Source organism: Scaptodrosophila lebanonensis, unplaced genomic scaffold, assembly GCF_003285725.1.
Source record: "Scaptodrosophila lebanonensis strain 11010-0011.00,11010-0021.00 unplaced genomic scaffold, SlebRS2 tig00000024-arrow-pilon, whole genome shotgun sequence".
NCBI classification, from domain to species: domain Eukaryota; kingdom Metazoa; phylum Arthropoda; class Insecta; order Diptera; family Drosophilidae; genus Scaptodrosophila; species Scaptodrosophila lebanonensis.
In genome coordinates, this window is record NW_022060538.1 from 6,085,180 (window position 1) to 6,097,496 (window position 12,317).

The window sequence follows — 12,317 nt, forward strand, 5'->3', positions numbered from 1 at the left end:
ATGAGTCGATTCATTTCACATTAATTTCAATCGAGTATGAGCTAAAGTTTTGATGTTCATTTCTTTATCCCATCGCTAACATTCATTTATTAAGTTGGATCCCCAATCCATCGCCGTCCACGTAAATAAAAAAATTGTTTGCCGAAAGATGATCTATAACAACGATTAGTCAGCGTCGTAGTTGTTTACAGATTAGAACTATTTTTATATGTGAGATCAAAAGAGTAAGTGCGTGGGCAGAAACAAAGCTTTCATTTAATGCCATAACTGTTCGGACATTAAATTTAGAACTTTTTATTTGGGAGAAGTGTCGCTCAATGCCGTTCGATGACCTTGGGAGAGCAAGAACCAGCCCTAAAACATGCACAGTACAATCTTTAACAAAATTGTGGAATGTTATGCGCTGAACTTTACAGTTCCAATGAATTTGTAAACAGCTGACTACCACCTGTTGAGGTGGGGCTGAGAGGGCGGTGTTTTTTGAGAGCATGATCTCATTCATTTAAATTAAGAACGGCGCTCACTTAATAAAAGAATGTAACTTCATTTTGGCGTTTGTATTTAATAGGTTGCACAATAGCTTCAATGGGCAAGGATCAACACCTACTGGAAGCGTCACGAAGTGGTGATATAAAAACGGTTGGAAAACTTTTGGAACTCACAACAAAACGTTTTGGGCCACTTTCGAGGTACGAAGCAAGAATTTTTACTAGGATATACATATTTTATAACGTGTCGCCTCGCAGCTTTCGGCGGAGCCCCAGCATAAATTGCCAAGATGTTAATGGTTATACATCGTTGCACCACGCCTGCCTTAATGGCCATAGCTCCATTGTGCGCCTCTTGCTCGCCCACAATGCACAACTCGATGTGCCTGATATTAGAGGATCCACGCCCTTATTCTTGGCGTCTTGGGCTGGCCATCAAGATATTGTAAAAATGCTGCTGATGCACAGCCCCAATCCCGCCAATCCCAATGCCCAGACAATTGAAAACGAAACACCGCTGCACTCAGGTGCTCAGCATGGCCACAACGCAGTCGTTGCCATCTTACTATCTTATGGTGCTGATCCCACTATTCGCAATAATAGCTTTCAAACAGCATTGGATCTGGCGGCACAGTTCGGGCGTCTGCAAGTGGTACAAGCACTACTGCGCTTAAATCCTGAATTGATAGCGCTATATCGACGTTGTAAGGGAGATGAGATGCCAAAAATGTTTACACACACTTGCCTCCACTTGGCTAGTCGCAATGGTCATAAGAAGGTGGTCGAAACTCTGTTGGCGGCCGGCGTGGATGTCAACATACTTACAAATGCTGGCAGCGCTCTGCACGAGGCTGCGCTCTGTGGGAAAAAGTCGGTGGTGATTACATTGCTTAATGCTGGTATCGATGTTTATGCTACAGATGGCAATGGACGTACTGCATTGGAAATACTGGCCGAATATCCTCCACATGTAACATACGATATTGTAGCCGTCATAAAAGGTCTTTAGGCGACATCCCCTACGAGTGCTTTTTATAAATTAAATGTCTGCTGTAATTGCTTACAGAATTCATCAACTTGTGTGAGGCTCAGTTGCTACGCTCAAATCAGACGGAGCTTGTCACCAACATTGTCATTGAAAATGGTACACATTCATTACCCAAGAGACTGTACGAAAAAAACTCACAGCGACAAAAGCAATCTAAGTTTTTCGATCTGCCCAAACAGAGGAAGTAAGCGAAGATCGGCAACAACCTAACTACCAATTCTAACATGTGATATGTGGAATGCTTACAAACTCACGCCCACACACACACATCTACATTTTTAAACCGACACACACACACACACACATTGACCTCAATTAACCAAAAGCAAGATTAATTCTTCTGTGTGCTCAGCTTGCTGTTGTCCATATAATAATACCAACAGACATTCGGAAACGCACTCATTCCACCATTTGCACCCGCACCCGCATCCACATTGACAAACACATTAGCATCCATCACCAGTTAAATTGGTTTGTACGCCTTTAACGCGCCTTCATAACGGGTTGGTCTTATTTGGTCTCTCTATTCCACAATCGCCTCCTACTCAAATCTATAGAAAGCATGCACACCAAAATGGACTTTCGCACTCTTTAAGCTCGCTCGATAATTACACCACTGCACCGGAGAACTATCTTCACATGAAGCCTATTAAAGCCCAGAAGTCCGTTAACGATATGGACACAATTGAGCATTGCAAGCAATCACAAATGGAACTGTGGCCCAGCTACCAGCCGGTCTACAAGCAACCATATCAAAGCGCACTTTTACAGCAGAGTGGCAATTTTTCCGGCGGTTCTGTCCCTTCACGCTCGTACGAATTCATCAATATGCTCAAAAATAGCTCCGGTAGTGAGGATAATAGCGCATCTAGTAGCAGTAAGCGCCTACAAAGGCGTCCAGACGAACATGAGACTTATGATTTGTATACTTTTGCATTGGCAGATACGCAGCGTCCCCCACAAATAGCTCCATATGTGGAGATGGCACTGCACAGTCCTGTTCCAGCCCCACGTACTCGTACAAATGGTGACTATGCCAATATAAATGAATGCTCAGCACAGCCGTTGGCTAGGGAACGGCAGAGTGCAACCCCCCCAAAAAGTGTCGATGGCAACAACAACAGCAACACTAACCACAAACTATTTCGCGCTGTCACGCACTCGCCTACGCCCGATTATCCTCCTCCAACGGTCAGTGAGGCAGAGAATATGATTTCGTACTACATGCAGCCGCTGGCACAGTGTAGAATAACATCTTTGGATGGGGCAAGTGATTCGCCACGCACCACATATTCATTTTCCTCTGATCATGTTGAAGAGTTTGTGAGTGATATACCATTTGCAGGTGGGTGTGTAAATACAATGTGACCATCAATTCAACGAACCCGCATGCTTTAACTCGTCCTATGTTGCAGGTCTCTACAAAGGCTCAACATTGAATTTGGCACAGGATGAGTTGGATGGCCGTAACTCAGTAGCTGCTAGCTTACGATCTCCAAGTATGGTACGATCCGTAAACAATAGGCGAAGTCTATCGAAGCAACGGTTTTCAACAACCGGCGAGGACTTCAGCGCGTCACGGGTTTGGGCTGAAATAGATACCATCTTTGAGCACATTGGCAATGAAGTGTCTACGGTGGAACGGGAAGAGCCACAGTCGCAACACATGTCCATAGATGATGATCTACGGCACTCCCTGCACATTCGCAATCCGGCTGAGCTGTTGTTGGGCAAAACGCAAAGCGCTGCATCCCATTGGTGCCATTCCCCTTATACCCTTATCTACGGCGAGATTCGTTACACGGTCTTTGTGAGTATCAAAAGTTTAAGTCACAAATTAGGCTATTCCCAAAAATATGCATCCCTACCCCATATTTGATATAGTATTTGGGATCAACGGTTATACGACAGCTTCAAGGAACAATTTCAGCGCGTAAATCTATTCAAAAGCTTAAAATCGATGAAAACTTTGAAACACCAAGCGGTGTCAGCGATTTTAGTCTGCTAGAAAATTGCAATACATCCACAAAGTATTTAAAAGCTGCTAATTTGCAGACTAGGTTGCAAGTAGATATTGCCGTTTCATGTGTTGGCGTCAAGTTCATAGATCACGAGAAAAAGGTAAATATGCGAAACGTACGTTGTTATGTTTATATAATTTCTTTATTGTATTTTTCAGACTGCCATTTGTGCTCATGACATAGAAAACATAAATTGTGTATGCCAAGATGTAGATGATTTACGTTATTTTGCGTATTTAACCAAAGAACAGGAATTGCATTACTGTCATGTATTTATGGTGGATAGTCTAGTAAGTATAAATACCTACAAGAATTTACATAATTCGACTTTATATCTAACCCAACGGTGACTTTTGCAGGAACTGGCAAAGGAAATAATTTTGACACTTGGTCAAGCCTTTGAAGTTGCCTATCAACTTGCCCTGAGCAGACAGGGAACACCACTGACCGAAGAGTGCTAAAGCCAAAGGGTGTGCCATTAACATGGTCGCTTTGTATTAACGTTTTAGTAGTAAGATGTATTTGATTATTCTTGTCAAGAACTACTGCAAGCATTTTTTACGAGAATGTTTTTCATTTGCTAGTCGTTGATGCCATTTCATCGCTGGGCTTCATTAAAATGCACAAGCCAAGCATCTGAAAGTATTTTCATGATTTTTTTCTAATAAATGTTCAAACATATAATGTAAATAAATATCCGAAATATTTAAAATAAACTGCCGATTGCAAAACCTATCGCTAATCGTGCCGTCAGAATTATCGTCGAAAAGAGAGGCAGGGAAAAGCATCGGTAAATGAGTAGTATCGCTGCAGAATCAAACACAACGTACAGCTACAACGCGCGCTGGACAAAAAAGTGACGCCTTGAGAAAAATCTGAACCAATTTGAAAGGGTTTTGGAAAATAAATCACATTTTAATATGGATCCAGGTAAATATGAGTAGGTCCACAACGCGAATAACATTATGCTTAATGCTTTTAACGTGAATTTCATAGCTGAAAATGAAAATTCTGTGAATGTCGAGAACACACCAGTGGCTAAAAAAACACGACGCGCAGCGCGTCTTGCGAGCGAGAAGAAGGACAAAGCTTTAGTGCCAATTGAAAATATAGTATCTCCGAAAACAGCGCCTGTGGCAGCACCCAAGACGCCAAGCTCTAGCATGAAATTTGTACCGGAAACACCGCGGCGCAGCGCTAGAAAAAGCGTACGTCCTCCACTTGACTATGATGAAATAATTGAAAAAAACGCACGGTCAGCCAGCAAGAACATCCAAGAAGCCAACAATGGCGATGAGCAATGTTCACAAAAGTGGACAGCATCAGAGGTTGGCAGGCCCTCGCGCAAGCGCAGCCGTAAATCGAAGCGTACGGCTAACAGTAACGTAATAGAGAGATCTGAGGTATGTGGTTCTTCCAATGAAGAGCCTAAGGAAGTTACAAAAGAAAACATCACTGATTTGAAAACAGTAACCTTGCCTCAGGAAGCACATGATGAAGCACGATCCACTGGTGAGGCAGTTACTTGTGTTCAGAAAGAAACTATTGAGATGCATTCCACTTCTACGGATGCAATCACTTTGCCTCAGAAGGAAACTTCTGAAGGAGAACTCACTAATGGGGAAGTGGTAATTTTTACCCATGAGGACCGCACTGAAGAGTTCGCTATTGTTGAAGCAACAGGCATGCGTCCGGATGTAGAGTGCTCTATTGCTGAAGCAACAACTGTGAGTTCGGATCATACTCTTGAAGTAAAGACCACTCCTATGGGTCAAAAGGAAAATAATGGAGGACTACACCCAGACGAAATGGAAGAATTAGGCTTAAGCCCTATCGAACAGGACGATGAAATGCCATCATTAATATTGCTAGATGATGGCGAGTTGTGCTCGTCGGTAGAGGAAATGAAAGTATTGCTAGAGAAACCGATTAAAGCTGAAAATACGTTGCAGCTTATGGAGTGTTCGAAAGTTGAGGAGGCACTAAACACTACATTCGATGCAGATAAACAAGACGACATGGAAGTGGTGCCACAGATGGTAGTGTCGCCAGAAAAAAAATTGAAAGTCAAAAATTCCATTAAAGTTGTCTTAACTGACATTGAGGACCACAGCTCAACTATTCTTAACTTAGATGACTCTACTGATCCTAGAACAGGAGCTGTAGCTCGCTGTGGGCTCAGCCGTTTTCCCACTCCTTATAAATCGAAACCACTATCAAAGAATGTTGGTAACAGAAATACCCCGAAAATACGAGAAAAAAACTCCTCGTTCAATATAAATTGTTTGGATGTTGCTGATCCCATTAAACGCCGTCGGTCGAAGTCAATTTCAGAGCTAAAGACAACAAAGGCGGTATCATTTTACAGCCCCATCGAAATTGTTCATATCGACGATATAGATGAGCGTTGGAAGCCGGTGCAGGATAATCGTAAGTGTTTGGTTACTGACGGTCTAATCAATCTAACCTATGTTTGTTTTTCGATTATAGATGTCACCAAGCGCCGCAAGCGTTCCATTTCATTGGATGAAAGAAGACTTAGGCCCAGCAGGATTCCGAAGCCAAGTAAGCACAATGGAAAATATAACTTATATGTAGACAGAAATAAACATCCCACTCTTTTCTACAGCTAGCTTTGAAATTAAGAAAGACAAAACAAACACAGTAAGTAAACCGAAAACTCGCGGCAAGTTACCCAATTTCGCTGCAATACACAAAAAACAATCAGAAAAAATGGAAAATTTGGTGCAATACATTGAACGTAAGGCAGAGCGTGCAAAGGTACTAACCAATTCTGCTTCCAAGTTGCACCTCAGCTCCACAGGTAAGAAACGAAAATCTTTGTAACCGGCTTTTTTAATTTTCGAAATCGTTCAGGTTCCGAAAAAAAGGGTGCAAAAGTGCTGGCCACAGATTCTTCCATTTTACAACACCAGCGTCCTTGTGCCATGAAAAAGATCGACCTAACGAACGTGCAACAAACACCCATTAAACTAATGGAACAGGAAAGGCAACGTCTTATGATTCTTCCGAAACCAAGTCAGACTGCATGCAATGCTCTAAAAAGCACGAATATATCAAATGCTTTAGGTCCAAAGCCCGCATTTAATTTGTCTACGTCGTTAGTTAAGAGTTTTTCGGCTGTTCCGAACAAAAATAATACTCAGGAAAATCCAGTGCAGGACAAAGTACTGGACAGACAAGAGCGTCATAAGCAAATGTATAAGGGGGGACGTGTAAAGGAAAACAAAGCTGATTTTATTCGCGGCGTACGATTAAACCGACGCTTTGAATTGCAGATGCAGCATCGTCGACAGCTCGATGAAAATTGATTTAAAATTAGTGTTTAAAATTCAATTTTATGTTCTTATATTTATGTATATTTCTGTTAAATATAATCAAAATAATTCATTTAATAAGTTGTATATTTTTACTATAATTGGTAAGTATAGTACATATAGTTTTTATAATTGTCCATATAATTTCATCAAAATACACTTATGACTTACATATATAGCACTGTACAAAATATAGAATCATTTGGGGATGTTTTGGTAGGAGCCGTTTCGATTAAAAATAAAAAACAAGAATCGAATGAATACATCAAGGAAAAAATGGCTAGGGCTTATACCATGTTTGTTATGTTATGTTCTTACACGGTAGATTGGTTCCAGAAAAAGCCGTGTGCAAAAATTTTATTCAATCCATGTAAAACTAGAATTAGCTATACTTATATGCATAGTTTTTTAGCTGTGATACACTCTGAGATCCTTTCGCTCATCCAGACGGACGTACATGGCTATATGCACTTGTCATACTTATATCAAGAATATACATACTATGTATATACTTTGGGGGAATTTTTACTCCTCCAGTGTTCTACATATGTATGTAAGTATATGTACGTACAATATTAAAAACTAGTTCCAGTTCCATACCATGTCGTATGAATTTATAAAGTAGAACTGTGATCCCCTAAGAAAGAAATTCTGCATCGCCACTGCTTGCGTTTGTGCATGTAGAACCACACACACAAACGTTCATAATATACACATCCATACATAGGAACATTCATATGTGTGCGTGTGATTTTTAGCAGACCTAACTGTTCATGAACAGACTATTTTACAACAACAATAGACATTGCTCAAATTAATTTCATCTCAGCTTCTGTTTGGTGCCTATACAAATTACATTCAACACGTAAATTTGACCAATTTCAAAGTACGGCTTTGAACTACAAAAGGTAACCTTCCGGCGGCTTATGTGGAATCTGTAAAAAAGCTTGGCAACGCTATCTAACGGCGGTGCAAATTCGTGGAAACAAAGTTAGTTCTTATTTAACAAAATCATTGAATTATTAACGAGCACATAAACTCTGTAATAAATTCACTATTGGCAGGCAAGAGTCGAGTATGGGGGACGAAGGTTCTGAACATCTGGTACGACCATGGCAATTACCCAACTATTACTATGGCGCTGGCGTCGTGGGACTGCATCAAGAGATTGAACATTTTTACAATTATATTTTGGCCACGCCGACAGAGCTTGCGATGCGGGCTGAAACAGTTCGTCGAGTGAAGAACCTTTTGCTGTCCTTGTGGCCAGATGCCTGCGTCGAAGTATTTGGTTCGAGTCGTACAGATTTATTTTTGCCTGCTTCCGACATTGACGTTGTTGTCATCGGCTATTGGGGCCGGACGCCGCTTTACGACCTAGAGAAGGAACTCATTGCACGCCAAGTCGCGCTGCAGGGCTCAGTGTGCGTGCTGGATAAGGCGTCGGTGCCTGTGGTTAAGTTTACAGAGAGAGAGTCACAAATTAAATTCGATATTTCGTTCAATGTGGACACAGGACTAAAAGCTGCCGAACTGATCAATGAATTCAAGCACAAGTATCCCGAAATGCCCAAATTGGTGATGGTGCTGAAGCAGTTTCTGACCATGCATAGCTTGAACGAGGTCTACACTGGTGGCATTTCATCGTATGGGCTAACTTTAATGTGCATAAGCTTTCTACAGCAGCAAATTCACATGAAAAAGTACAAATACAAAAACAAATTGGGGATGCTTCTGCTCAGGTTCCTGGACTTCTATGGACGCAAGTTCGATTATTTCAAGTACGGCATATCAGTTCGCGGCGATGGCAGCAACGTGGAGAGAAGCCAATTACAGACTGCACTGGCAGACTACAATTGGCAATCCGTCCTGTGCATTGAAGACCCCATAACCCCAACCAATGACATTGGACGGAGTTCATACGCTGCGCTTTATGTGAAAGAAGCTTTTGAAAGTGCCTATCTGAAGCTATCGAAGCTGGTGGACTCGGACTCTACTAAAGTTGTGGGTTCTATACTAGGTTGCATTGTGGATGTGCCGCCAGATGTGCTCCATTACCGTCAGTGGGTCCACAGGAACTTCCAACACTTGTCGTTAAGGGGTAACGTCTCGCCTAAGTATAAAAGGTGGAAACACTGGTATTGCAATTACGACTACCAACATAACAATAACTACAACTTGGAAGAGTTTGCTGAAAATGTACAGGTGGATCAAGATTCTACGTTTGCAGGCCCCGCCATACCTGCTGCCAATACTGTCCCTCTTGGAGAGAATGGCATGAGTTTCAAGAGATATGGCTAATATAAGCGGGCTCAGTATTATACAGTTTAATAAGTTCCAATTCTGCATTTAGTTTTACGTTTGTCATATTTTAGTTAGTTTAATATTTTATATTTTATGTATGCATACATATTTAATTCTGTGAAAGTAAAAAAATTCAAAAGCGAATCGAAATCTAATTTGAAACCGATCACTGGCGTGGTAAGTCGATTCTTATCGGCATATCCTTTAAAGCAGTTGGCAGCCCCTCGAGCAGCTGTCATAGTCTCGTGAACGTGTGTGTTGGTGTTAATGTTGTGTAAACGCTGGTCGTGAAAAATTTTGCCGCACGCTGTGGGGATCTGGAGGATTGTACATTATTTCATAATATTTTAAGATATGTTGACCATATTACGTCAGCGCCATTCGCCGCTTACAAATGCCGCTCATCGCTTCCTGCAGACCACGAGCCCTCGACCGGGATATATTGTACTGTAAGTGTTATCAGTCGCAAAAATTTGTTTATCAAATGGAAAAATGTTCAATTACCGGCTTTCAGCGTTCCCGAAATTGGTGAAGATGGGCATCAGAACGAGGGAGTGCTGAAAGCGGATGGCTTGCCCGCTTTTAATGATATAACTATCGAGCTGGCACTGGGCACAATAGGACAACAAGCCGCACTTGTTGAGAAGACTGTCAAAGCTCTGGAACAGGACATCAAAAACGGAAAGCGGCTGAACAGCGCAGATATCTACACCGAGCTAGATGCAGTCACAGGTCCGCTCGACACGACCTGGGGCGTAGCCAAGGCTCTGTATCTGGGCGCCTGCACTCTTATACCCACGAAGACGTATATGAATATTCACGAGCGGGCGCGGAACGCACGTGCTGCGAAGTACTGCAACAAGACCATATATACAGCGCTGCGGCAACACGAAGATGCAGGTGCAGGCGAGGCAGAGCAGCGTCTGCGCCAGAAATTTCTTTTGGAGGGCAAGCTTAATGGACTTAATCTAAACAAGGACTCACATGATGGCCTCAAGGAGCTGTTGAGTCAGTTGGGACGCGAACGGGCAAGTTTCAAGAACAAAGTGAATATGTCTGTCCACACATTTGCGCATGTGGTCAGTGATTTCCAGGTGGTGCGTGACTTCCCATCCACGTTTCTGGAGGCAACCGCCCTTGATGTGAGGCAGCCACTGCAGGGCCCTTGGAAAGTGACGTTGCAACCACAGATCGTCGAAAGCTTTCTCAAATACTGCCCGGATAGACTGCAGCGCTGGAATATTTGGCGTGCCAACGCTGTGAAAGCTTCACAACAACAGGATAAATCATTGGAGAACAGCACGCATCTCGAGAAGATCCGGGCACTGCGCAAACGACAGGCCAATATCCTTGGTTATGCTAACTTCGCCGATATGTCTATGCAAACAAAAATGGTCGGCAGTGTGGACAACTTAAAGATAATTTTCGCCAAGCTTCTCAAGTTTGCAGGTCCGGCGCAAATGACGGAGCTGGAGGAGCTACAAAAATTCGCCAGCGCCAACGGCTTTGAACAAAAGCTGGACTTGTATGATGTGAGCTACTGGCGCCGCAAGCAATTGGCAGCCGAGCATCAGCTAAATGAGGAGAAAATTAGCGAGTATTTCCCTCTGCCACGTGTGCTTTCGGGCATCTTTTCGTTAAGCGAGAAACTCTTTAACATACGCATTGTGGAGAACACGAAAGCAGAAGTTTGGCATCCGGCCGTGAAGTTTTACGAAGTATATGACGGCGACGTTAGCGATGCATCCAGTCCTGTGGGCGGCTTCTATGTGGATTGCTATTCGAAGGAGCATAAATTTGGGCGCAACAACGGATGGATGGTGGGCATTCGGAATGCCAACAAATCTGCTGACCTCACTCCACTTTGCGCTCTCATCTTCAACTTTAGCGAGCCGTTGTTGGGAAAGGCACCGCTTTTACGATACGAGGATTTGCAAATGTTGTTCAAGACATTCGGCTCGGCGCTACAACATCTGCTGACACAGGCGGGTTATACTGACCTTGCTGGGCTCTCCAACATCGAGTGGGATGCCTCACAAGTCTCCGGCTATGTGATGAGCAATTTTCTCGATGACGCCGCGGTGTTACAAAGCCTTTCGGGTCATTACGCCAATGGCGAGCCTATTGATGCCTCATTGGCGGAAAAGATGCGCCTGCTAAAAACACAACTGGCTGGCTATAATTTATGTCAGGAACTCTACTATGCCGATCTTGATATTGAGCTGCATCGCTCGGGGGCCTTCTGGCTGGATGTCGTGCGCAAGCTGTGGCCAGTTTACCAAGCAATGCCCCTCAACAAGAAGGATTCGCACCCGTGCTCTATGTCGGACATCTTCTCTGGTGATTGGGCCGCTGCACAGTTTAGTCATTTGTATTCGAAGATGATTGCCGCTGACATATCAAGTAGCTTTGCCGAGCAACGCAACAGCACAGACTACAGTACAGTGGGCAAACGCTATAAACAAACGTTCCTCAGTTCCGGTGGCTCCATGCCTACGGCCGAGGTATTCCGACGCTTCCAGGGCCGTGATCCATCTGTGGAGTCGCTTCTCAAGTCCCTTAGCATTTTCGTGCCCTCACAGACGACAGAAAATAACTAAAGAGGTGGCCAGCTGCGTGCTGTCCCAAATCGCTGCTGTTATCTTTTGTTTTATATTAGTGCGGTGATAATGTTTGACATTGTAAAGTAGCGCGAATGCGCGTGGGATAAACTAATTATTTACACATAGTGAACAGATAATTTCTTATCGTTGAGTGACTCACTGGGCTGCCGAGTCAACCAAAACAGGTGTTACTTTTAATAACGGCGGGGGTTACTCACGGCACCAATAATATATGTGTGGAATGATTATTTGCTAGATTAAACATACATTTGTTGCTTTATTTAAATAATACTTTAATAATAAATTGCATAAATTTATAACATTTAACATATTCTCGTTTGTTTTTGTTTTTTGTTTCAGTTTCCGTACAATTTAGTTATCATATATACAAAAAACACAAAGGCAAATCATTCATCATCATCATTATTCAGAGTAGGGAAAACTTGACTTTTTAATGTTCAGCTTAGAGTGAAATTTTCAATTGTTTTTCACTTGCACAATATAGTTAGTTAACC

At 42.7% G+C, this 12,317-nt stretch overlaps 4 protein-coding genes across 7 annotated transcripts; all 4 read left to right on the top strand.

Moving 5' to 3' along the window:
* Window positions 1–99: 99 nt before the first annotated feature.
* On the top strand, window positions 100–4,202 carry LOC115620644 (ankyrin repeat and sterile alpha motif domain-containing protein 1B). 3 transcript variants are annotated; one of them, XM_030513990.1, is made up of 10 exons: window positions 100–224; window positions 569–689; window positions 747–1,489; window positions 1,555–1,720; window positions 2,094–2,413; window positions 2,480–2,881; window positions 2,952–3,346; window positions 3,421–3,657; window positions 3,716–3,847; window positions 3,917–4,202. In XM_030513990.1, the coding sequence occupies exons 2-10, from the start codon at window positions 586–588 to the stop codon at window positions 4,016–4,018; spliced, it is 2,601 nt and encodes an 866-aa protein (XP_030369850.1). In that variant the 5' UTR covers window positions 100–224; window positions 569–585; the 3' UTR covers window positions 4,019–4,202. The 3 variants fall into 3 exon arrangements, with proteins under 3 accessions (XP_030369850.1, XP_030369851.1, XP_030369852.1); XM_030513991.1 differs by having other exon boundaries at window positions 2,133–2,413; XM_030513992.1 differs by lacking the exons at window positions 100–224; window positions 569–689; window positions 747–1,489; window positions 1,555–1,720 and adding an exon at window positions 1,733–2,007.
* Window positions 4,203–4,275: 73 nt separating this feature from the next.
* Window positions 4,276–6,889, top strand: LOC115621075. 2 transcript variants are annotated; one of them, XM_030514605.1, is made up of 6 exons: window positions 4,276–4,487; window positions 4,554–4,960; window positions 5,042–5,987; window positions 6,048–6,122; window positions 6,187–6,381; window positions 6,435–6,889. In XM_030514605.1, the coding sequence occupies exons 1-6, from the start codon at window positions 4,478–4,480 to the stop codon at window positions 6,887–6,889; spliced, it is 2,088 nt and encodes a 695-aa protein (XP_030370465.1). In that variant the 5' UTR covers window positions 4,276–4,477. The 2 variants fall into 2 exon arrangements, with proteins under 2 accessions (XP_030370465.1, XP_030370464.1); XM_030514604.1 differs by having other exon boundaries at window positions 4,554–5,987.
* An 857-nt stretch (window positions 6,890–7,746) lies between these two features.
* LOC115621846 (inactive non-canonical poly(A) RNA polymerase protein Trf4-2) lies at window positions 7,747–9,354 on the top strand. Its single transcript, XM_030515658.1, has 2 exons — window positions 7,747–7,885; window positions 7,960–9,354. The coding sequence occupies exon 2, from the start codon at window positions 7,973–7,975 to the stop codon at window positions 9,194–9,196; it is 1,224 nt and encodes a 407-aa protein (XP_030371518.1). The 5' UTR covers window positions 7,747–7,885; window positions 7,960–7,972; the 3' UTR covers window positions 9,197–9,354.
* LOC115621845 (oligopeptidase A) lies at window positions 9,346–12,129 on the top strand. Its single transcript, XM_030515657.1, has 2 exons — window positions 9,346–9,648; window positions 9,714–12,129. Exons 1-2 carry the CDS (start codon window positions 9,554–9,556, stop codon window positions 11,797–11,799), a joined length of 2,181 nt encoding a protein of 726 aa, XP_030371517.1. The 5' UTR covers window positions 9,346–9,553; the 3' UTR covers window positions 11,800–12,129.
* Window positions 12,130–12,317: the final 188 nt, after the last annotated feature.

Bases quoted from the DNA above. Each gene is read 5' to 3' on its own strand.
- LOC115620644 (XM_030513990.1), top strand. From the start codon at position 586: ATGGGCAAGGATCAACACCTACTGGAAGCGTCACGAAGTGGTGATATA. The intron at 690-746 runs GTACGAAGCAAG...GTCGCCTCGCAG, and splicing joins CGTTTTGGGCCACTTTCGAG to CTTTCGGCGGAGCCCCAGCA. The intron at 2,882-2,951 runs GTGGGTGTGTAA...CCTATGTTGCAG, and splicing joins GAGTGATATACCATTTGCAG to GTCTCTACAAAGGCTCAACA.
- LOC115621075 (XM_030514604.1), top strand. The intron at 6,123-6,186 runs GTAAGCACAATG...TCTTTTCTACAG, and splicing joins CAGCAGGATTCCGAAGCCAA to CTAGCTTTGAAATTAAGAAA. The intron at 6,382-6,434 runs GTAAGAAACGAA...GAAATCGTTCAG, and splicing joins GTTGCACCTCAGCTCCACAG to GTTCCGAAAAAAAGGGTGCA.
- LOC115621846 (XM_030515658.1), top strand. From the start codon at position 7,973: ATGGGGGACGAAGGTTCTGAACATCTGGTACGACCATGGCAATTACCC.
- LOC115621845 (XM_030515657.1), top strand. From the start codon at position 9,554: ATGTTGACCATATTACGTCAGCGCCATTCGCCGCTTACAAATGCCGCT. The intron at 9,649-9,713 runs GTAAGTGTTATC...ACCGGCTTTCAG, and splicing joins CGACCGGGATATATTGTACT to CGTTCCCGAAATTGGTGAAG.